General features: G+C 33.9%; 2 protein-coding genes across 2 annotated transcripts; both read left to right on the top strand.

Moving 5' to 3' along the window:
• Nucleotides 1–10798: 10798 nt before the first annotated feature.
• LOC110897758 (ATP-dependent DNA helicase PIF3-like) lies at nt 10799–12036 on the top strand. The gene is made up of 3 exons (XM_022144490.1): nt 10799–11273; nt 11376–11455; nt 11548–12036. The coding sequence occupies exons 1-3, from the start codon at nt 10799–10801 to the stop codon at nt 12034–12036; spliced, it is 1044 nt and encodes a 347-aa protein (XP_022000182.1).
• A 46-nt stretch (nt 12037–12082) lies between these two features.
• Nucleotides 12083–12718, top strand: LOC110897747. Its single transcript, XM_022144480.1, has one exon. It carries the CDS (start codon nt 12083–12085, stop codon nt 12716–12718), a length of 636 nt encoding a protein of 211 aa, XP_022000172.1.
• The last annotated feature ends 11305 nt before the right edge of the window (nt 12719–24023 follow it).

Consider the following 24023-nt stretch of genomic DNA (forward strand, 5'->3'; position numbering starts at 1 on the left):
GAGGTTTATGGTCTAAGAACTGCTTGTAGGTGCAGCCTTCGCTGTGTTCAGAGCGAAGGGCCTCGAGCTGTGCAATGGCCCGTGAGATGCGCTCTTGTAGTTCTGCCGCTGTTGTTGGCGGAAGGTTGTTGGCATCGACGTTCCCTTGTGACGACATCTTCTCAGAAGAAGATTAGTTAGGTTAGGTTTTATTCGTTTCAGGAAGTGCGTTTAGTTGTGTGGAGGTCATATGTACATACACATAATAGGTTATCATACCCACAAATCAAGCAATAGCATAATCATAGCATAACCAAGCAATTTGGTAATTATGTTTAATGAGAGCATAGCAAGTAAGCACGTAGCGTTAAAATTATAGCACACACATATAGATCAATAACGTGCCTAACGAAGACATAGCGTCTGAGCTTTCGCTGGTCATTGGCCACAAAGTACTGTCGCATGTTTTATGATGGTTGGGCTCTCATTATTCTCCGACCACAATTGTATCGTCTTTCAAAATGTATCACATCAAGGGGGACACAGGGTCACCCTACCCTTGTCCAACAAGTATATCAGTGTATCAAAATTACGTAGTCTGAAGTGGTCTTTAAAAGTCTCCACAATCCCGACTTATCATTAGCGTCTTTACCCAAATGTAATGCAGTCCGCATAATCCAGAAACCAATTATACTGGTGACTGAGGTGGAGGAGGAAAGAAAAGTAAACTATTAACATGCGTGGACTTCCCCCTCGGGCTTGTGTACACGTCGAAGTAATTATTTGCTCTGTCGCTCGACAGTAAAGAAATGAGCATCAGGATCCCAGGAAAGGTGTAATAGCAACGGTTGAGAGCGCAAAAGGACCTTTGATATATGTGGGGGATCAAAGTATGCTGGCAATAGACAGGGTGGAGGACGTGGTGTCGGCTCAAGCTCCAACATTCTGTGACTCATATCCTCAAACTGTAGCTGATGTTAAAGGAGCAACTTATCCCGTGTGTACCCTCCATTATGTAAGGGTCTAATTTCAGCATGGTGTATGATAAGAACCATCGAAATGGCTCGTCCGGCGATGTAGAGGTGAAAGTAGCAAGCGGTGCAGCCTGTGAGGCCGTAGCAAATGCTGCAGCAACAATAGGGATCGTTACGCGAGTGCCGTCGTGGAGTACCTTTCCAGGGTGCGGGTAAGTCCTAAGAGAAAGCGATAGGCATGCCAGTGCAATGGACGCGGGTCTTCATAGGAGCGATATCAGCGGTGAAGGTGCACGAACAAACGTCTCGACCAATAAGGAGATCATCAGGCACAGGTACTGGGTCAGATATAAGGGGTGTAATGTCCGGTATACCAAAAGAAACAGGGTCATAATCAAGCAAGGGTGCAGGACCAGCAGGTGCAACATCAAACTGTCCCACAAAGGTGCAGAAGCTAGCTCAGGGGCAGTCTCTGGGTCGTATAACGGTGTGGTGCCTCGAGCAAGTGATAGCGCAGCAGTTATAACGGCGTCGTCTGCGTCAGTAGTAGAAAGCTGTAATCCAGCTGTTTGTGAGGCTGCAGATGTTACAGACTCAAAAGAGTCTGAAATCGGATGCTTGCTAGAATCAGAGGATAGCTTATTAACAGGGGTCTCAAAAAGTGAAATTAGTAATAACGTTCTCGTCTAACTTCCCATCACCACGGATGTCGTCAGGAGGACCATCAATAGTTATGTCAACGTCATCGACTATTCGTCGAGTAGCCACCCTTTGGAAGGAAAGGTCCACATGAGGCGCATTGTCAAGGGGTGGAGCCATGGTGTGTTCGCTATCGGAATGACCAGTGATGAAGTGGCCATGGACAGAATCAAGAGTGGCAGGGGAATTCCTGTCGGAGAAGCCATCAGTAGGGGTAATTCATCGCCAAAGTCTGGCAGCGCGGCCGGTTGAGAGTCGTCCTCGTCCTTGGTCAGCATGTCAGGGTCACTCTCAGTGTCTGACGTAAATAGCGCATGTACAGTCTCATCGTTTGTGGCGGTGGTCGTAGGGTCATCATCATCTAACAATTCGTTCCCTGAGGAAGGGGGCGTGTGTGCCGGTACATAATAGTCATAGCATGCATATTAACAGTAATCTTTAACACTTTGTGTATTGCAATTTAAAGACAATTCATCATGTATCCACATATTTGTCTTAGTCTTTCAGACAAATCTCCCAGTCTCTCAGACTAACACATCCCGCCTCTCAAACTAAACCTCCCCAGTCTCTAAGACTGAACTCCCTAGTCTCTAAGACTAACTCCCTGGCCTCTAAGGCCAAACCTTCCCAGTCCCTAAGACTAATTCCCTGGTCTCCATGACCAACCTCCCAGTCACTAAGACTGAATCCCTGGTCTCTATGACCAACCTCCCAGTCACTAAGACTGAATCCCTGGTCTCCATGACCAACCTCCCAGTCACTAAGACTGAATTCCTGGTCTCTATGACCAACCTCCCAGTCACTAAGACTGAATTATAAACATGAACTTTGAAATGTGTATTCGTGCCTTTTGTTTGTAAAAATGTTTTGTACCCTGGATCTGGACGTTTAGTGTATGTAATGTAAAAATGTTTGAAAACATTTTCGTGAGAGCCCTGATGATCATAGTCTAGACTCGAGAAGGAATCCTAGTTCGCTATGATCGAGGCTCTGATACCAAGCTGTCACACCCTGACTTTTGTGGAAGCGTGGGTTATTTGGTGTGACTTCTTAATACCATAGCGATCAATCATAACAATGCTATATGATAAAACCAAAAGATTTTCATTCATTAATAAAGTTTAGAAAATACCACAATACCATTGTCTTGAAAATATAGACGCCAATTAGTTACAAACCATAATACGTTCAAATGAGTTCCCATGGACTCAACAAAAGACTTTAAATAATCCTGAGCTTAGAAACATGTATCCCGTCCAGGAATAGGATACATCTTTTAAACTCTATGACCACGAATGACATCCTTTATTTAACACGCAGCTTGTGGACACATGCATACACCTGCCAGATCCGTTTAGTTCCCTGAAATACATGTAGTTTGAAAAATCAACAAAAGTTGAGCGAGTTCATGCGTAAGTGTGTCTGTATAAACCTTTGTAATGTGTCTGTATGTATGTATAAACCTTTGAAATGTGTCTGTATGTATGAAAACCCCTGGTATGTAGCAATAAGGAAAAAGAGATCACCAATGGTTTGCAAGGCCATTGATATGTGTGAAGTGATGCAGGAAGACTCAAACCTAGCAGATTTCGCACCGGGCCTCCGGCTGTAAGACATAGTCACCACATGGTCCACTCAGCGGACTCAGGAGTGGGGCTCGCTACACCCAAATAGATCTATCACTCATGTCCCTCGGTCCTACACGAGGATTGATGGCCTTAATCACCCTACTCATTCACATGATCTAAGCGTCTAAACCCTCCTTAAGCTAACCATACCATTTATAAAAGCGTCTGTAAATTGTAACATGCATTTCACCCCCGAAATTGTAAAACTGAAAACAGTTAAAAGAAAAGGGGGACATGAACTCACAGTATTGCGTCTTCTGTGCTTGTAACTCAAGTCTCCTCAGCAAACACAACTCCCTACAATGTACTATGGTCTATTAGACGAACGAGCCGTGCCTTGCCTTTGTATTTACGTTTTTGAGTTACGTTTTTGGTATTATTCCAAGTTATAATAATTATATTTAGCTTTGGAATAATTGTTTATACAATATTTCTGTATTAATACTTCTCAAGTATTTTAGCTTCGTATTTCCTTCCCAAAGATGGGGGTATTTATACATGTATTTTGTGATTAAGGTATTGACATTATACATTCCTAAGTCCCACTTTAGAAAAAAAAAATACAATAGCTTATTTATCCAAAAATAACACATCCATAATATATATTTCCCTGTCTGCTAGAAAAAATATATCATAACCTTCAAAATAACATATTTCTACTTGTTTCATAAATACGTTATATGTTGTGATAAATCACATTTATCAAAATGTTATCCATTCAAAAGATACTAGTAACGGTATTTTGTTACAAAAATTATGGCGAGTTTTATGTCTGAAAAACATAGTCGAAAATATACTAGTAAACTCTTGTCTAGAAAATATTTACTAAGTGTTAGGATTTTCGGAAAATTTCACCATGGTCTCCTTTGTAAATGGAGGTGTCCATGCTTAATAGCATATCATTTTCTTTTACATATATCCCGTAGATCGTTCTCAAATAACCAACCCGACATTTAGACATGCAAAGCATTACCTATGTTGTTTCAGCTTTATTAATCAAAACTGGATTGTTTTCGAGGATTTTTATAAAATACTTCACCTTCTCCAAAAATTCCCAAATTTTTACAGAATGTCTCACACGATCCAAATTTTATTATGTAAAAATATCGGAGTCCAGTTCATCACCAAATTTTATAGAAATTCATTTACCCGACTGCAATCAGATTTGTTACTTTCTGATTGCAGTCTACGGAATAATTCACTAAAAATTAATCGTAAGTCCGATCGACAAAATTCCAGTTGGCGGATCACCGTGACAACGGTGACCATCTACAGTAAAAATTCCATGAGCTGTTTCTACTCAGGTTTCAAGTTATGACTCCGAATACAACACACTTTTTCTGCAGTAAAAACACAGCTTAAGCTGCTGTTCAAAAATAGTCCTTTAGAAATAGTAAACGACCTCGAAAAATTACGATTCCAGTGCCATTTGATCGGTTGTCCAAAAATACATAATTTAGGCTTCAGAAAATCAGTTTTTCGATTTATAATGGTCCAGTTACAGCCTGTTGAAGTCGGCTGAAAATGTGAATCAGCATGTTTATTTATTGTTTTCATTCATTCAATGTTCTTGTAAATAGCATTATACTACACTTTAAACTATAAAGCAAGATGATCAAAGGTTTAGCAATGACTTACTACTAGCTTAAAGCTAGGGATGAATCTTAGTGAAGATGATGGTGAGAAAAGATGATGAACAAGACTAGAACAAAGCTCCCTTGAATGCTTCTCAACTTGCAACCTTCATGAATCACCTTCAAGGCTTGAATGGAACTTGAATATGATGAAGATGGTGGTGTTAATATGGTGATGATGGTGGTGGTTTGGGTGAGCCGAAAATGAGAGAGAGAGTGTGAGGGTGGAGTGTAAATCTTGAAGTGATGATGACAATCTTAGCCACCCTATTTGTAATGAGTGTGATTTCTTGTAAATGTAACAAATAAGGGAGGCCCAATCACAACTGAGAAGGATTATTGGATAAGGATTTGAAATGATTAGGGATGGGGTCCATGGGGATCAAAAATCGATTAGGGGGGGTTGGATGTAAATTTTGCAACTAAATTGTAAATGGTAGTTAGAGTGTAAGTAACTAACCTATACTTGTTAGTTTGATCATTTTTAGTGATGTTATGGCAAACGGGAATTATGACTAGCCAAAAATAGTAAAACATTGTTATTGACAAAAACTTAGTGCCCCGGGTAATGTCCGGTTGTCCGGTTAAGTACCGCCCCGTTAAAGCGTTAAATTGTATCGTATAGTGTCTTTTATGCATCTTTTTGTAACGAAATTAATTCCAACACTTAGGAAAGCGTTCAGGACCACTTAGTCAATTTTCTGAATAATACGAGTATGTTAAAAGTTGAATCGTTGCTGAAATTGCAGAATTCCGTTCTTAAAATGAGTTTTAGGCACTTTCCGGCACTCAAACTATCATCTAGTGACACAGTCTTATGGTCCTCACTTCCCTACACCCATACTAGTGTAGTACTTTGTCCCTGGCTCATACTAGCCTCAATATAGTGCATGTCTATGTGCTGGCATTGTCAGCACGTGTCTGAGTTATCCGTTCATTGTGCTAACTGTGCTTTGTGCATCAGGTTTGTCACTAAGAGTCTGTATGAAATAAATGGGGCGACTGTATGTAAAGTGATGCACATGTATGTATGTAACATAAATTAGTAAGCAGTTTAAGGTGTCAGTTGAAATCAAGCACAGTCATTAAGCACATAATCAAAATTAATTAATTTGTACAGTACCTGTAATTGTGAGGGTTGTCACAATGGTTAACATATCTATGTCATTCAGATAACGCATTTAATATTTATTGATTTATCTAGAGGATATCAATAAATAAAAATTACTCTAAAAACTGTAGAATCGAGTACCACTGTCAATAACTTTTTTTCCAAGTCTATAACTAAAAGATTTGTCATTTAATCAAATTCTTTAATATCAAGTAAGAAAAACAACAAAATATACCTTATCGATTGCTTTCAAGAATCCAAGTGTAACACCATATCAAACAAAACTTCAAATCGGAAACATTATAAAAAATAAAAAAGCTTGTAAAATTAAATTGATATATCATCTAAAACATGCAATACATTGAGAACAGTCTTCATAACAGTTGTTAATCATGTGCATATGAAACTAATGTATATACAAATTTTAATAAATATTATTATACCTTGATCGAAGTTGTTGATAATGTCAAAAGTAAGAAGAATTCAAGTGGAGTGATTCAATATTGAAATGGACATCAGTGATTAAAACTTGAAGCACTTTTTATGAGATCAGACAAACAATTTTGTAAAGGGGATTTGGAGAGTCGTTAAAAAGGTAAAGTATGTTTCTATCTGCCTGTATGTAAAAAGGTAAACCGCCATTGGAATAATAAATTACATTTTACCGCCATTGAGATAAGGAACTTACATTTTACCCCCTAATATTATAGCTTTCTTTTTCAATTAATTCAAATCATTTTCAAATAATTCAAACCATTTTCAAACACTTTGAAAGTCTTTTTCTTGAGTGCTTAACAATCTTCTTCATTCAAATATTTGAAATTATGGATACAGATAATAGAATTTCAAGTAAGTGTGAACTGTTCTTTCAACCAAGTCAAAGTCAAGTCTGTGCTGAAGTAAGGAAAAAAGGAAGCGTGTTCTGCAACAAAAGCGAAACGAAAGTGGTTTTCATCGTACATCAACATCCGATTCTGTTAAAAGGATTCCATTATTAAACACTCCAAGTGGTATGTCTTATAGATTTGTAAACAAAATTTTACAAGAAATATATATTTACTCGTAATCTTTTGGGAATCCTTACACATGTTTCGTATTTTACAAGTTTCAACAACCGATGTTGAGAGAAGGGATGTGTATCATTTTCCTGCTTATGCTACTCCAAATATTAGCAGTAATTTGTTTCACTCATCTACAGAAGTAAAAGGTATACTTACTGCAGATATTTCTTTGGTAATTTCAAAAAAATTTCACAATATTTTCAAAGTTCTTTCCTTGAGTGGTCAATAATCTTCTTCATTCGAGTATTTTAAATTATGGATACAGATAACACAATTTCAAGTAAGTATGAAGTTGACCTTCAAGCAAGTCAACGTCAAAGCTGTGCTGAAGAAAGAGACAAAAGGAAGTATGTTCTTCAACAAAAGAGAAACAACAGAGGTTGTCATCCTGCATCAACATCTGATTCTGTTGAAAGGATTCCATTTTCAAATACTTCAAGTGGTATGTGTTATAGTTTTACAAACAAAATTTAAAAGAAATATGTGTGCATATGTTATGTTTTTGGAATCCTTACATATGTTCTATTTTTACAAGATTCAACCACCAATGTTGAAAGAAGGAATGTGTATTAGCTTCCTGCTTATGCTACTCCAAATATTAGTAGTAATTTGTTTCACTCATCTACACAAGTAAAAGGTATACTTACTACATATATTTTTTTGGTAATTTCAAATAATTTTCACAATACTTTCAAAGTTCTTTTCTCGAGTTGTCAACAATTTTTTTCATTGAAGTATTTTAAAATATGGATACAGATAACACAATTTCAAGTAAGTATAAAATTGACCTTCAAGCAATTCAACGTCAAATGTGTGCTGAAGAAAGAGAAAAAAGGAAGTATGTTCTACAACAAAAGAGAAACAACAGAGGTTGTCATCCTGCATCAACATCTGATTCTGTTGAAAGGATTCCATTTTCAAATACTTCAAGTGGTATGTGTTATAGTTTTGCAAACAAAATTTAAAAGAAATATGTATGTATATGTCATGTTTTTGGAATCCTTACATATTTTCTATTTTACAAGCTTCAACCAACAATGTCGAAAGAAGGAATGTCCATCACACTCCTTTTGGAAGTACTAAGCAAAAATCCAATTTTGTTGAGAGGACTCCATTATCAGATATTACAAATTGTATGTTTTAAATTTTACGAAACAAAATATTTGTTTAATTTTATGTTTTATGAATTGTTATATATATCTTATTTACAAGCTTCAATATAGGTGGAATATCTAAAATTGAATTACAAATGAGTGATGAGATGTTATCAGATTCTGTGGTTAAGAAGATTCATGGAATTTCTAAAGGTATAAGATACGAATGTAAATTCCTGTTAAGTTTTCAATATGTAGAAAACTTATGTTGACTTATAAATTTGCTAAGTCTGTAGATTATGTTGATCATGGAGATGTCATCTTTATGTGTTCTAAATATGATGCAATGTTATGGGAAGATGAAATGCTTAGGGGAAATCCAAAACGTAAAAAAAACGTCCTATTCTCTTTGTTGTTCAAATGGAGATGTTGAGCTACCACGACCGCCTACACCTCCTCCATTACTACGTCATTTATATAAAAGTCATACCTCACAGTCTCGCAATTTCATGGATAATATTCGAGCATATAACATGATGTTTTCTTTCACATCTCTTGGTGGGAAGGTTGAAAAAAGTTATCAGAGAGGTAAAGGTCCTTATGTATTTAGACTACAAGGTCAGAATTATCATCGAATGGGTAGTCTACTTCTGGACGATGGGGAAGAACCCAAATTCTCCCAGCTTTACATATATGATTCACAAAACGAAGTTGTAAATCGTCAAAAAGCAATAAGGTAATTTCTTTATGATAATTGTGGCATTTATAAATATATATTTTGCTTTTTGGTATATTTACATTCATCATCATTTGAAATAAATGTAAATTTTAACATTTTATATTTCTGACAATTCTCAGATAGAACAAAACTACAAGAAACAACCATAGTGATAGTACAACCATAGAGGGTCTTAAAGATATGTTGGATTCTTGCAATACTCTTGTCCAGTCCTTCAGAATGGTAAGAGATTGTTTTCAAGAAAATGAGTTTCAAGATGTAAGCTTGAAGCTTATTGGAACAAGAGATAAGGATGGAAGAGTTCACAATTTGCCACCAGCATCAGAAATTGTTGCGTTAATACATGGTGATTTTGATGGAGCATTTGATAAACGGGGCATTGTTGTCAGAAAGAAGTCTGGTGGTCTTCAAAGAATTAATGAGCTTCATCCCTCTTACCTTACTTTGCAATATCCACTTATTTTCCCATATGCGGAAGATGGTTATAGAGTTGATATTAAACATAGAGGGATTGCGATTGATAATGGGTACTTAGAACCAATCTTACAATTAGAGAATTCTTTTGTTACAAAATTCAAGATAGACGGAATCAGTTTTCATTGCTAGTTAATGCGAAAAAACTATTTCAGCAGTTTTTGGTCGATGGATACACGATAATAGAATCTGCCAGGTTGAATTATATAAGGACACAACAACCTAAACTTAGAGTGCAAAATCTTAAGAACTTGAATGCTATTGTTGAAAGTGGAGAGAATAATGCGTCAAGTTGTGGTAAACCTATACTTTTACCTTCATCATTTACTGGTGGTTCTAGATATATGATGCAAAAGTACTTAGATGCTATGGCAATTTGCAAGTCTGTTGGATATCCCGATTTATTCATAACGGTGACTCGTAATCCAAACTGGCCTGAGATTTACAGGTGTTTGCACGATAAAGCTCTTAATGCTGAAGACAGACCGGATATTATCTCTAGATTATTCAAGTGTAAATTGGATCATCTTATAAAAGATTTCAAGAAACATAAATTCTTTGGTGATATACAAGCAGGTACCCTTTAGTTATAATTTTTACTTTGAACATCTAATTATATTTATCTAATAGCTCACTATTCAAAAATTTCAGTTATGTATACAGTGGAATTTCAGAAGCGTGGACTCCCACATGCTCACCTATGTTTGTTTTTGGGTGCTGAAAGCAAATTTCCAAATGCATCTGATATTGATCGTGTTATTAATGCTGAGATACCAGATAAAGAAAGAGATCCTGAATTATATGAGCTTGTCAAGCAATTTATGATTCATGGACCATGTGGTACAGACAACCCACTTTGTCCATGTATGGTTCAGCAAAAATGTTCTAAAAAGTTTCCCAAAAAATATGTAGATGAGACTTGTGTTGATTCTGAAGGATATCCTGTCTATCGTCGCCGTCAAATAAGTAATACAGTAGTAAAGAATGGTGTGACACTTGATAATAGATTTGTAGTTCCTTACAATGCTCTCCTGCTCAGAAAGTATCAGTGCCACGTTAACGTTGAATGGTGCAACCAGTCAGGTTCTATCAAATATTTGTTTAAATATATTAATAAGGGGCCTGATAGAGTCACTGCTTCTGTTTTTCAAGCCAATAGCAACAAGAATGATACGGAACAGAATGTAGTTGTAGATGAGATAAAAGCATACCTTGATTGTAGATATATCTCTGCTTGTGAAGCTGCTTGGAGAATATTCATGTATGATATACATTATAGACATCCAGCTGTTGAAGTATTACCTTTTCATTGTGAAGATGATCAGAGTATTGTGTATAACGATCATGATAATTTGTGTGATATTGTTACTGATCCAACTGTGAAAATGACAATGTTACAGAGTGGATGAATTTTAATAAAGTCGATGAATTTGCCAGGACATTGAGGTATGTTCAGTTTCCGGGATATTATGTATGGAATGATAAAAATCGCAAATGGAATCGAAGAAAGCATCCGTATGGATCAATTGGGAGGATACATTATGTCCCACCATCACTTGGTGATTGTTATTACGTAAGGATTTTACTGAATCATATTAACGGACCAACCTGTTTTGAAGATATAAAAACAGTTGATGGGCAGGTTTTTCAAACATTTAAAGATGCATGTTTTGCACGGGGGCTGTTGGATGATGATAAAGAATATGTTAATGCTATCAAAGAAGCTAGCACATGGTCAACCGGAGATTTCTTGAGGACCTTTTTTGTAATGTTGTTGCTGTCAAATTCGATATCTCGTCCTGGTGTTTTTTGGACGGAAACGAAGTCCCTGTTATGTGAAGACATTCTGTATCAGCAACGAAAGATAACTAGTATTGCAGGTAATGTTATTATTTTATTAAAGTTATATACAATTACATTAAAATTATGCAATAGCTCTGTTATTGGGAAAAAACTAATACTTTTTTCAACATTTGTTTTAGATTTGGATCTTCAACAAGAAGAACTTGAAAATATCTGTATATCTGAAATTGAAAAGTTGCTACTTACCAATGGAAGTACAGTGAGAAATTTTGATGATATGCCAAGTGTTCCGGACAATTATGTTTCATCATCGAACAATCAATTGATAATGAAAGAATTATCGTATGACAGACTAGCTCTTCAAAGGAACATGATGCTTATGTAAAGTGTTTAACTGCCGAACAGGAAAGGATATATAAAATTGTTATGGAAGCGATTGAAAAAGGTGATGGAGGTGTGTTTTTTGTATATGGTTATGGTGGAACTGGAAAGACGTTTCTTTGGAAGACATTCTCAGCTGCATTACAATCAAAAGGTGAAGTTGTATTGAATGTTGCATCCAGTGGAATTGCTTCACTTTTGCTGGATGGTGGTAGAACTGCTCATTCAAGGTTTGTAATTCCAATCAACATTAATGAGAATTCAATATGTTCGATAGAGCCTAATACTGAGTTAGGTGATTTAACTAAAAGAGCAACATTGATTATTTGGGATGAAGCACACATGACTCACAAGCATTGTTTCGAGACTCTTGATAGAACAATGAGAGACATATCACGTTCCAGTCAATCAAACATGCAATCCAAGCCGTTTGGGGGGAAAGGTCATTCTATTTGGTAGTGATTTTAGACAAATTCTTCTGGTCATCCCTAAAGGTACCAGAACAATGATAGTCAATGCTTCTTTGAATTCTTCTTATATATGGTGGCACTGTCAAGTACTAAAGCTAAATGAGAATATGAGATTAAGAGTTGGTTGTCAGGAAGCAGATTTGAAAGAAATAAAGGAATTTGGAGAATGGATTTTAAAGCTTGGTGATGGTCTGCTTGGTGAAGAAAATGATGGTGAGATTGATATTGAAATACCAGATGATTTACTTATTCATGACCAAGTCAATCCTATTTCTTCTCTCATTTCATTTATATATCCGGACATGAATAAGTTTTTGTGGGATTTAACGTATTTCCAACAAAGAGCGATTCTTGCTCCAACTAATGAAGTAGTGGATTCAATAAATAAAGAGTTGTTAGAGAGTCTGCCCGGTGAAGAAAAGGTTTATTTTAGTTCAGATAGTGTATGCCAATCGGAGGAAGAATCAGAGCTTAATATGGCATTGTTTCCTCCTGATGTGTTAAACAATCTTCGTTTATCTGGTTTACCTAACCATAAATTAGTACTGAAACTTGGTGCTCCGGTGATGTTACTCAGAAACATTGATCAGGCAAATGGATTGTGTAATGGTACATGTTTACAAGTCACGAAGCTCGGAAAAGTTGTGATTGAAGCAAAAATTATCACATGAACTAATATAGGTCATCATACTTTGCCTTCAAGACTGAAGATGACACCTTCAGATAAAAGAATACCAGTGAAGATTTCTCGAAGACAATTCCCACTTTCACTGTTTTGCTATGACAATAAATAAAAGTCAAGGACAATCATTGGAGCGTGTTGGTTTATATCTTCCACGTCCAGTGTTTAGTCATGGCCAGCTTTATGTTGCTGTATCTAGAGTAAAAAGTAGGAAGGGGTTGAAATTTTTGATTTGTGATAAAGAGAAACGAGTCTGTACAACCACTACTAATGTGGTTTACAAAGAAGTTTTACAAAATCTATGATGATACTAAACATCTGTCAATCTGGCAACGTCTGTTGGGTATAATGGAGGAACTGTTGTTAGGAAATGTTTGTTGGAAAGCAATACAATTTTTTGAAAGCATCTGATACTTGCTCTGCATTAAGCTTATCCTGAGAACACATGTTGTTAATAACATTATTCTGTTAATATCTGTTTACTAACCTTTGTAGTTTCTGTTGACTGACCTTTTTAACATGGGTGGACTAACATCTGATAGTTACTATCTATCCATCTGGCAAGCTCTGTTGGAGATAATGGATGACAGTTCTTATTAAAGTCTGTTGGAAAGCAACAGAAGTTTTTAACAGTTAATAGATAACAGTAGTTTGATCAACATAATGGAATTGCTGTTGAATAAACATATTGACCATTAGTGTATATCAATTTTATAAGTCTGTACTAATTATTTTTTTACTCTCTGTCAATATGGGCTATGCATGGTTTTCTAAGAAACGACCCGTGTTTGCACACGGGTCTTACCGATAGTACTATATAATAAAACAAACCAATTTAGGGACACTTGTCATCATATTAGACCATCTCTTATAGATAATTATAATTTTAGTTTAATCTCTTCTAATTAATTATAGATAACTCTCCTATTTAAATATTATTTAGTTTAATATCTTATATTATAGATAATCCTCCTACTAAATATTATTAGTTTAATATCTTATGGATAATTATTATTTAGTTTAATCTCCTTCTCATTTATAATATTATTTATTTGAATTAATTATATTTGAACGTTTTGTTTAGTTTGATATCAAATAGGTTTTACGAAACTTAAAATAAAATTAATTAATATTATTTATCATTTATACATTTACGGTGTATTAAATAAAGGATTAAATTTATTGAGACTTCGTTAACAAATTTTTCAACAACATAATAATCTATTTTTATCACGAGACCAAACTTTGAATTAATATATTTAATAGTTTTATTTTCACTATATAAAATTATATTTACTCGACCCATGTAATACATGAGGTTTTTTAAGATATAACTTTTTATTATTTGATATATAAAATTAGATTTATTCAATTCGTACAATACACGGGGTTTTTAAGGATATATATTTTTTATTATTTAGTACAGAAAATTACATTTATTCAAACTGTGTAATGTACATATTTTTAAAGATGTAATTTTTTTTTTATTATTTGATATCTAAAATTACATTTATTCAACCCGTGTTATAAATGAGCTTTTTTAAAGATGTATTATTTTATTATTTGGTAAACAATATTACATTTATTCAACCCGTGTAATACACGTGGTTTTAAAGATATAACTTTTTTATTTGGTATATAAAATTACATTTATTCAACCCGTACAATATGATTCTTATAGATATAACTTTTTATTATTTAATATATAAAATTATATTTATTGAATCCGTACAATAAATGAGCCTTTTAAATATATATTATTTTATTATTTAGTATATAAAATTTATTTATTCAATCCCGTATAATACACGGGGTTATAACCTAATATCATATATTTTATTCCTTTGTAGGTAAAATAGAAAAGATAAACTAAAACTTAAATTATACCAATGTTACTTTTATAAAGGAAAAAAAAAAAAAAAACTTAAAAGTAACATTACATCAATTTTGACCGAATCAAGCTTTTGCAACTAAATGCATAGCAGCCCTCAGAAATTTGATCAAATTTGATATCTACATCTTTGAACTTTATAATCAAACATATCTCAGAACGGTTTAGGATAAAATACAAAGGCTTCATATTGTAAAAAGGGTACAAAGGCTTCTAAAAAACCCACTACACAAAAAAAAAACCCTAACTTTTGTCGAGAGGGAGTGTGTGGGTGGGTTGGGGGGGGGGGGGGCGGTTAGGTTTTTGGGTGGTGGGGTGGGGTGGGTGTTTAGGTTTTAGATGGTAGTGTAGTGGGTTTAGGTTTTAGGTTATTGCACACCGGTCACTCTATATAATTGTTCTTACACTTCTTACAATTAGGAGTCTTTGTAGAATAAGTTAACCCATCTCAGAACATCATGTATCCCTAATTAAAACCAATATAATAAATATGATGGTAATATTGTAATAATCAATACCTGCTTGCGTAGAACTAGGAATCAGTTTAAGATAATCGGTTCATGGATTGGGTCTATGCTGATAGATTACACAGGAAATGAAGGCTGGGTTCCACGAGCGATTAGGGTTTCATGTAGGTGATTATGGATATAATGAAAAAAATTTCGGATACAAAGGTTATTATAGGATTCGAAATTTTGAACACGGGTCATGATATTCAGGTTCGGATCCCGCGATTTTCAAAGGGAAAAGTCAAATAGTCAATAAAATCATTGAAACTCATTGAGGGGGTGACACGTGTCACCCAATGTTTTTCTTTATTAATTGCTAAATATTCGATCGATATTGATCACTGAACGAATTTCCCCTATAACATTAATTGCTAAATATTCGATGGACGTTTTTACCCTTACTACATAAGCATAGGATTTTCTCTTAGGTGTATATATAGAGGTTATTAGAGAGGGTTTAAGGGTTACACAAATATCAACACCAATTTCATCTCCTACTCTCTCTAAAAGTGATCATCAAGATCACCTAAATCATCCTAACTATACACCCTATTCGGGAACTCGATCAGTCAACAATATGTTTACATCCATTTCTACGGTTGCTGGCAAAATCAGGTACACACGTTTTAGCTTCATGTTTCATTTCATTAATGTTTAATAAAGAATTAACAAACATATGGATTAAAATATATCAAGACAATTAAGGTAGTGTTTGGTATATAGGAATGAAAGGTGGAATGAAATGGACCATTGAAAGGGGAATGAAGAAAAGGATGTTTGGTTGGTTAATAGAATGGAATCGCCTATTAAACCATTCCTTCAAAATCATTTCATCCGCCTCCGTTTTTATTTTTCATTCCATTCTTTCTTCCTTCATTAACAACACCACAACCCACTACTGTCGCCCCACCGCCTACCGTTGCCACCACCGCTCACCAACATCGTTGTCCACCACCGTCCACCGCCTCTGCCGCCACCGACGTTCACCGCCGCCGCCATCACCACCCACCACTGACGTCCACCACCGCCGCTGCACACCACCCACCACCGTTGTGATCTAGAAGCTTTACAAAAAGTTGTGCATAGAGTTTACTGATTTAGTGAGTTAAAGTTAAGTATTCATAAAAACATTAATACATACGTGACGAATTTACCCAACATAAAAGCAAAAAAAACAAAAGAGAAAAAGAGAAAAAATCGTTATTATGTTTTGAGTTGTATGTGTCAAAATCACGAAATTAAATACTTGCAAAGAATCATTAAAATTAAACTAACCAAACATCAAAAACCTTAGCGTGAAGAATTCCATACTATACAACAAAAGAATGGAATTTTTATTAATTAAAGTTCATAATAGTTCCATACTAGGTTTATGCCTCACTCGCATCGCGTGGCGGTAAGCCGTATATTTCTCAGTTTAATAACATGTACTACTCATAACACAATCTTGATAAAAATTAAATCGAGAGACCTAGATAAAAATACGGTCGTCAAAGAATTTGTTTTAACTAAGTTTAGGAATTATAAAGTAACTTTATTAAAGTCCAGGAGTAGCCTGATTCTGTTAACTAGAAGGACAATTCGGCCATATAAAATGACCGAATTACCCTTCTCGTTAACAGAAAAAATGGATGAAGTTAACCCAGTGGACTAAAACGGCAACGGTGAAACCTTTTTGGACCCATAGACAAAAAATGAAACCTTTGAACTAAACTGACAAAATGGCTCAAACCACAAGGACGGAAATAACATTTAACTCGAAAAAAAAGTCAAGACCAATGAGAAAGTACCAGACAATTGAGACAATTGGCTGACACTATACATGTGCCCTTTAAAGATATATACAACTAGTTTTTGCTGTCACACCCCAACCGATGGCGGAAACATCGAGATGAGACGTACAAACTGTTCAAAGACATCATAACACTAGTTGTGACAATAATTAAAGTTTATTTCATTGATATTCATAAGTTTCATACAATACATGGAAATGAAAAAGTACATAACATAGATTGTAAATTTAAATAGTTGATGGGTTTCTAAGCCATCCTAGCCTTTTCTTGTTTTCTTGAATCCTCAGCCTGCAGTATGCATTTAAAATACAATCAACAAATAATTGCTGGCGAGTATACAGGTTTGAATATAGCATAATAGAGTTAAATAGTTTATCAAATCTATTCCATGTGAACAACTGATATTAATTAACTGTTATACTCGTAACGATGAAATCCACATGTCCAAACCATAGTTTAACGCAATTAACATAGCCTAACCCTCGAAAGGGTGGTGATAGAGTTAAAAGAACCTAGCAATACCCGTATATACGGGAGGGGCGTTACAACCTACAGCACTGCCATTGATAGGGGAGGCTTGCAAAGTTAATGAACATATAGCCATAGATGTTAACATCAGCACAACATAGATAATCAATGATCAAGTAGTTTCACAATAGTATGGATAGATTGTGCAATGAAAGTGTTTATCATTGTGTTTTTGATAAGGAAATGCATACTACACCCAAAAGTGTGAAAAGAAAATGGGTCAAGTATACTCACCTTAGGTTGCGTTGCGTATATTGGAAAAAGATAATAGAATCAGGGATTTTCCAAGAAGATCGTGCACAAGAGAATTACCCTATTAATTTGAGGATTTGATTAATTATTTGGGAATTTATAGAATAATTTAGATAATAAGACATAAATAATACAGAATTCCTAAAGTGTTGGAACAATAAAATAAATAGGAATTTAAATAGATAAATAATTATTTTAACAATCTAAAATAATTACCACAACATTAGTTAATAATCTTATAAACAAATAACTTATTTATAAAGTTTCTAGTTTATAAAACAAATAAATAAATCTGAAAATAAAATAAATAAAATTTCTAGATTTTTATTAAATAAACAATAATTCTGATTTAAAGAATATAAATCCTGAAATTAATAAATATGATCAAATAATAATTAAATAGTAATTCAGAATTAATTTATAATTTAAACAACATTTAAAATAAATATTCTGAATTAATAAAAACAATATATCTGATTTTTATGATAATAATTCTGAAATACATAAATAATTCTGATTTGTAAATTCTGAAATAAATAAATAGATAAAATCTGATTTTATTAAATTTCAGAAATAAATTCCGAAATAAATAAATAAATAAAATCTTATTTTATTAAATTTCAGAAATAAATTCTGAAATAAATAAATAAATAAAATCTGATTTTATTAAATTTCAGAAATAAATTCTGAAATAAATAAATAAATAAAAACTGATTTTTAATAAATCTGATTTTATAAAACTGAAATATTTAAATAAAATTCCGAAATAATAAATATGTTTTAATAAATAGATAATAATTATAAATCTGATTATTTTAATAAATAAATCTGTTTTATTAAATTTCTGATTTTAAATAAATATTTCAGATTTAAAATAATTAAATATGTTTAGTAATAATTATATTAGTATATTTGTTTTCTAAATAGATATATTTGATTTTTTTTTAAAAATTTTCAGTATTATATATTAATATTTATAATATATAAACCTGATTTTATGTATTTATATCTTATAATACTGAATTATATAATAATAATAATAATAATAATAATAATAATAATAATAATAATAATAATAATAATATTAACAGTTGTATAATAGTATCGATACGTAAATCGGAAACGAACATATAGGTCGGAATACGTTACCGGACAAGGATGGCGATGGTCGGCGGTCTTTTGCAGGTTTCCGGCGACGGCGGGTGGTGGTCTTCCGGCGGCGTGAACGACAACGAACCGAGTTCGGTTCGTGGTTTACTTCGGTTTCGGTTATGGTCGAAAATGAAAAGGAAAGATCAAGAAGGTTAGGTTGCCTATATAGGGGATGGAGATGCCAGTTACGAACAATGGAAGGTCGCAAAAGTCCGGTCGAAAATCAATAGCCGGAGAAGATGAAAGGTTTGGCGGTTTCTTTAGATTTAAATTACGCAATTAATGACTGGTTAAATGCAAAACAGATCCAAAATAAACACATCGCTCACATCCTTGGGATTTAATCCCTTTTTTTTTTTTTTGGTATAAGTTAGTTTTAACTAACTGGGTTAGCCACTAACTGAGTTTTCCAACTCAGTTAGTGCTGCCCTTTAGTAAAAGCTAACCAGGTTAGGTTATTTAACGAAAATGCTTAAAACATCAATAAAAATTCAGAAATAATTATCTATTTAATTTAAATTGTTATTTTATTCATTTAAAATAATAATAAAATAATATAATAATCAAATTTAACCCAAACTTCAATATTTTTACCGAATCAGCGTATAAATTCCCAATTTTGTACGGTTTAGGGTAATCTCTTGGCAACGATGAATTAAAGAGTCGAAATTAAGATGGAATTCCTCTGTTTTTACGTGTTTAACATAGTTTCAACGTGTTTAACATAGTTTCAACGTGTTTAACATAGTTTCAACGTGTTTAACATAGTTTCAACGTGTTTAACATAGTTTCATAGTTTCAATGATTCATAGTATTCAAACACAAAATATGGATAAAATCATGCAATTTCATTATGATTTCAAGTCTCGAGTACAATTTTGGAATTTGAATCAAGTACAACAAAGGTACAACTTACAAAGGTAGAAAGTACAAGTAGACTTTCCAAAAATGGAAAGTTTGAAAATACGAAATGTTACAGTCTCCCCTACTTTAGGAGATTTCGTCCTCGAAATCTAAGAGGAAGACTGTTGAAAAGATGGCATCCAAGGATTCCACAGAGGGAATAGATGAAACTTGATTGTGAATGGGAGTCATATCAAAGACATGGAATAATAGAGAATAGTGGGAGTATGGAAGTGAACGATTGACTCTAAGTGGATGCAAGTATAAGAATGGCATAAGTATTGGATATACAAAAGTTGCGTAGTAAGAATGGAGTTTCGTCTTGGATAATCGGACATAATGCGTTTGTAAGTTGTTTAAAGTTTGCATTAGGTCCAAAAAGGTGTGCAAAACACTGAATTTCTCATGGCACGTTTCACGAAAGTTTGGTAACGTGGTGAAAACACTTATATATAGGATGTACCAGCGGTGTATCCACCATGTTTTGACCATGTTACGTCCGTTTCGTTATTCGTGTCATATTACGTTCCATGTCTTACCATACACAGTAGTACACTCTATGGTTCTCATGCGCTTATTACTATAATCCCGTGTGCACCCGCGATTATACCAATCGTCGCATGATCCGCATAGCTTGTACTAATTTGCGTATGAATCAAGGTATACATAAATTTGAAAATAAGATTGTGTGCGTATAAAAATGTAACATGTAAGCATGTTCGCGTTCCAAATAGTATAAGACTAACGTAAACGAATCCTTCGGGTTTCGCCCGTGTACATGTGCGAATGTATAAATTTTGAGTAAAAAGCATGAGCATAGTATAAGTTTAAATTTGAACACGCACGTGAGCATAAACATAAAACGCATGCCAGGAGTGTGAGCAAAAGTATAAGCATAACGTGTATTAAAATGAGCATAAATGTGAGCACAATTTGAGCACAAACGAATGACGTGAGTATGGACAAAATTCGTATAAATGAGAGTATGAACACAAGTACGAGTGTGAATACGAGTATAAATATGAGTATAAACATAAGATGCATGAGTATGGTTGTAAATGTGAAAATTAAGTGTAAAACATGAATGTTTAAGTACGAATGGAATGTATGAGTATATATATATATATATATATATATATATATGAGTGTAAACGTGATCGTATAAGTACAAGTACAAGTATGTTGTTGCGACTATGAGTATAAATATGAGTACAAGTGTAAGCATACGAACGTATTGTGGGGAGTACGTGTGTAAATATGAGTCAAAGTATAGACACGAAACGTGTCGTGGTAGTTATGAGTATATAAATACGAGGATCATAACAGACGTGAGAATGTGTCTGAATATAAATACAAGTATAAACATAGCGGTATAAGCGTATACGCAAATTGCATACGTATGAATGTGTATATGATTATAAGTAAAACGAAGGTGTATGAATATGAATTTAAGTATCACGTAAATGTATAATTGTGAGTGTGTGTATAAACGTAAAACGTATGAGTTTTGAATCGTGAGTATAACATAAATGCGTAAGTGTGAACATAAGTGAAAGCATAAAATGTATAAGTATGGACGTAGGGATTAATGATTTTGTTTATAATATAAAATTAAAATACATGAGTTTATGCGCATAAAAGGTTTAAAGTTTTGAATATGAAAGGAAAAAGAGAACGAGTGACACGCGTGAGATTGTTGTGAGATATTGACTAAAACGTGTAAAATGATATACATATATAGTTGTTTGTGCAAAACGTGAAGTTAAATTAGATTGAGTTGTCAGGAATGTAGAATCTAGTTTGTGAATTGTAAAGAGAATATAAAGGAAAACATCTTTTGATTATGCGAAAGGATACTTTGTAAAAGAATGGAAGTGCTATTATGGTTTTAAAAAAAGAATTTTCATAGCTGAAAATTTGTCGTCCTTATAAAGTTTCCTTGCCCACGTGTTTTGAATTTAATTAACGTATCAAGCGAGGTTTTGAAAAGTTCTTCGAATTAAAAAGTTTGCATCGTTTTAAGAAGTTTTTTTTTTGTATTACTAACTTCGAAGTTTACAGATTCTAGTGAAAAGGTTTAACCTTAGGAAAAGGAATTTTGGTATATGAACCTGGTGATCGTGAAAGGTGTCCTTAATAAAATGTTTTTGTTGATCTTGAAAAGAGTTTTGATAACTGATCGGATAATATTTGTAATATTCTGTATGAAAAGTTGGTTTGATTCTCAATTGGAAATTTAGAATTCTTTAGTATAGTGATGCGAGATGAGTGCGTTTTAGTAATTACGTGGAATACGAAATTTTGTGGGCAATAGATTTATTAAACTGATTAGGGTGACAGTAGTATTTTGTGAAATTTTTGAAATCGAGGAATACGCGTTTTTGGTAACATTGAAAATTTTTGTGTATGCGAGCGATGTGAAAATAGATTATAGAATAGGAGATACGTCTAAATAACTGAAGCATTTTGAAATACATGATAAATGATTTAGGTATAAACATGATCGTGTTTACGCAATATAATCTATTAAAGAAAGTATTGGTAACGATCACCTAGGTAAGGGAATCACCCCAAATCCGTTGGTGAGGTCGTTGTAAGATGAGAAAAGAAGCGAAGTTAATCGTCAAGGTAAGGAAATCACTCCTATCTCGATGATATGTCTTCACTCGTTGTTACGAAAGTGTAATTAAAATTAAGTGAAATTATGCATGCTAATGATGTATAATCGTATGATGTATGCGCAAAAGTGAAATCCTAAAAATGGTTCAAAATTGACAAGGAAGAGTTTCATCATAAAAGATCGAAGATAATAAAGTGTACATCTGATAAAAAGGAACTTGGATTTTCTGGGAGAGTGAGAGTACTGACGAGATGATGACATCTAGAAATTCAAAACAAGAAATGGATGAGACTTTTAATCATAATGTTTTTGTTTAGGAAAATTGACTTCATGTATGCATCACATAGCACATAGTTTCTCACATGGATCACCAAATAGTTTCACATAGTTTAACATAGTATTACACAGAATGATGTTTCACATAGAATAATGAAAGCAATATAAATTTAGTTTGTTCACGAAAGAGAGTAGTTATTAATTGTTTTGGATTGCGATAATAACGTGCTTCGTGTTCCCAAATTTGAATTGAAGATAACGCTCAAATATAAATCACATGATAATTGAGATAGCATAAAAAGAGATTTTATCAATAAATATGGAGTGTCACGGAACGTAACATAGACTATTCCAAAGTGAATCGAAGTCCTTTTCGAATTAAGGAAACGTGCTTTGGCCTAATAGACAAACATTCTCATCGAGGAGCGACTAACGATGTTTGTCCTTCCAGTTACTACACGTCCTTAATCGATTGGGTAAATCGAAACTTTGGCGAGATCGAAAATCAAGGAATGGGACTAGTTAACAAGATGCGAGTTTCACCTCTAACTTGATAACATCGTACCCTAACGTGGTTAGTACCCATCCAAAGATGAGGGTCCACTAGATTAGGAAATGGAAAACTCCCATCAAGATTTAGATATCACTCCTAACTTGAGGGTAGATTTCGTGCAAAATCAAAGTATAGCTGAGTGAAAATCATCACCAAGTGTGGGAATCACCCCTATCTTGATGAATCATTTCGATTGTGTTATAAGAGTGTCTTCAAAGCTTCCAAGTGTGTATTGTGTTAGCCTTAGGAAAGGCTTGTATATTAGAAGTCCAAAAGAATAGAGAGAAGCAAAGAAGAAAGCAAGGATAATGTCTTTAACAGCAAGTAAATGAGAAAGCTCTTAAACTATAGACTAGGTAAAGCAAGGCAATCCTAATTCCCTATAGTTATGGCTCTGATACCAATCTGTCACACCCCAACCGATGGCGGAAACATCGAGATGAGACGTACAAACTGTTCAAAGACATCATAACACTAGTTGTGACAATAATTAAAGTTTATTTCATTGATATTCATAAGTTTCATACAATACATGGAAATGAAAAAGTACATAACATAGATTGTAAATTTAAATAGTTGATGGGTTTCTAAGCCATCCTAGCCTTTTCTTGTTTTCTTGAATCCTCAGCCTGCAGTATGCATTTAAAATACAATCAACAAATAATTGCTGGCGAGTATACAGGTTTGAATATAGCATAATAGAGTTAAATAGTTTATCAAATCTATTCCATGTGAACAACTGATATTAATTAACTGTTATACTCGTAACGATGAAATCCACATGTCCAAACCATAGTTTAACGCAATTAACATAGCC

Source organism: Helianthus annuus, chromosome 2, assembly GCF_002127325.2.
Source record: "Helianthus annuus cultivar XRQ/B chromosome 2, HanXRQr2.0-SUNRISE, whole genome shotgun sequence".
Taxonomy (NCBI): domain Eukaryota; kingdom Viridiplantae; phylum Streptophyta; class Magnoliopsida; order Asterales; family Asteraceae; genus Helianthus; species Helianthus annuus.

Excerpts from the sequence above, each read along its gene's own strand:
- LOC110897758 (XM_022144490.1), top strand. The coding sequence starts at position 10,799 with ATGAATTTTAATAAAGTCGATGAATTTGCCAGGACATTGAGGTATGTT. Across the intron at positions 11,274-11,375 it reads AAAGATAACTAGTATTGCAG|ATTTGGATCTTCAACAAGAA; the intron begins GTAATGTTATTA and ends CATTTGTTTTAG. Across the intron at positions 11,456-11,547 it reads TACTTACCAATGGAAGTACA|ACTAGCTCTTCAAAGGAACA; the intron begins GTGAGAAATTTT and ends ATCGTATGACAG.
- LOC110897747 (XM_022144480.1), top strand. The coding sequence starts at position 12,083 with ATGATAGTCAATGCTTCTTTGAATTCTTCTTATATATGGTGGCACTGT.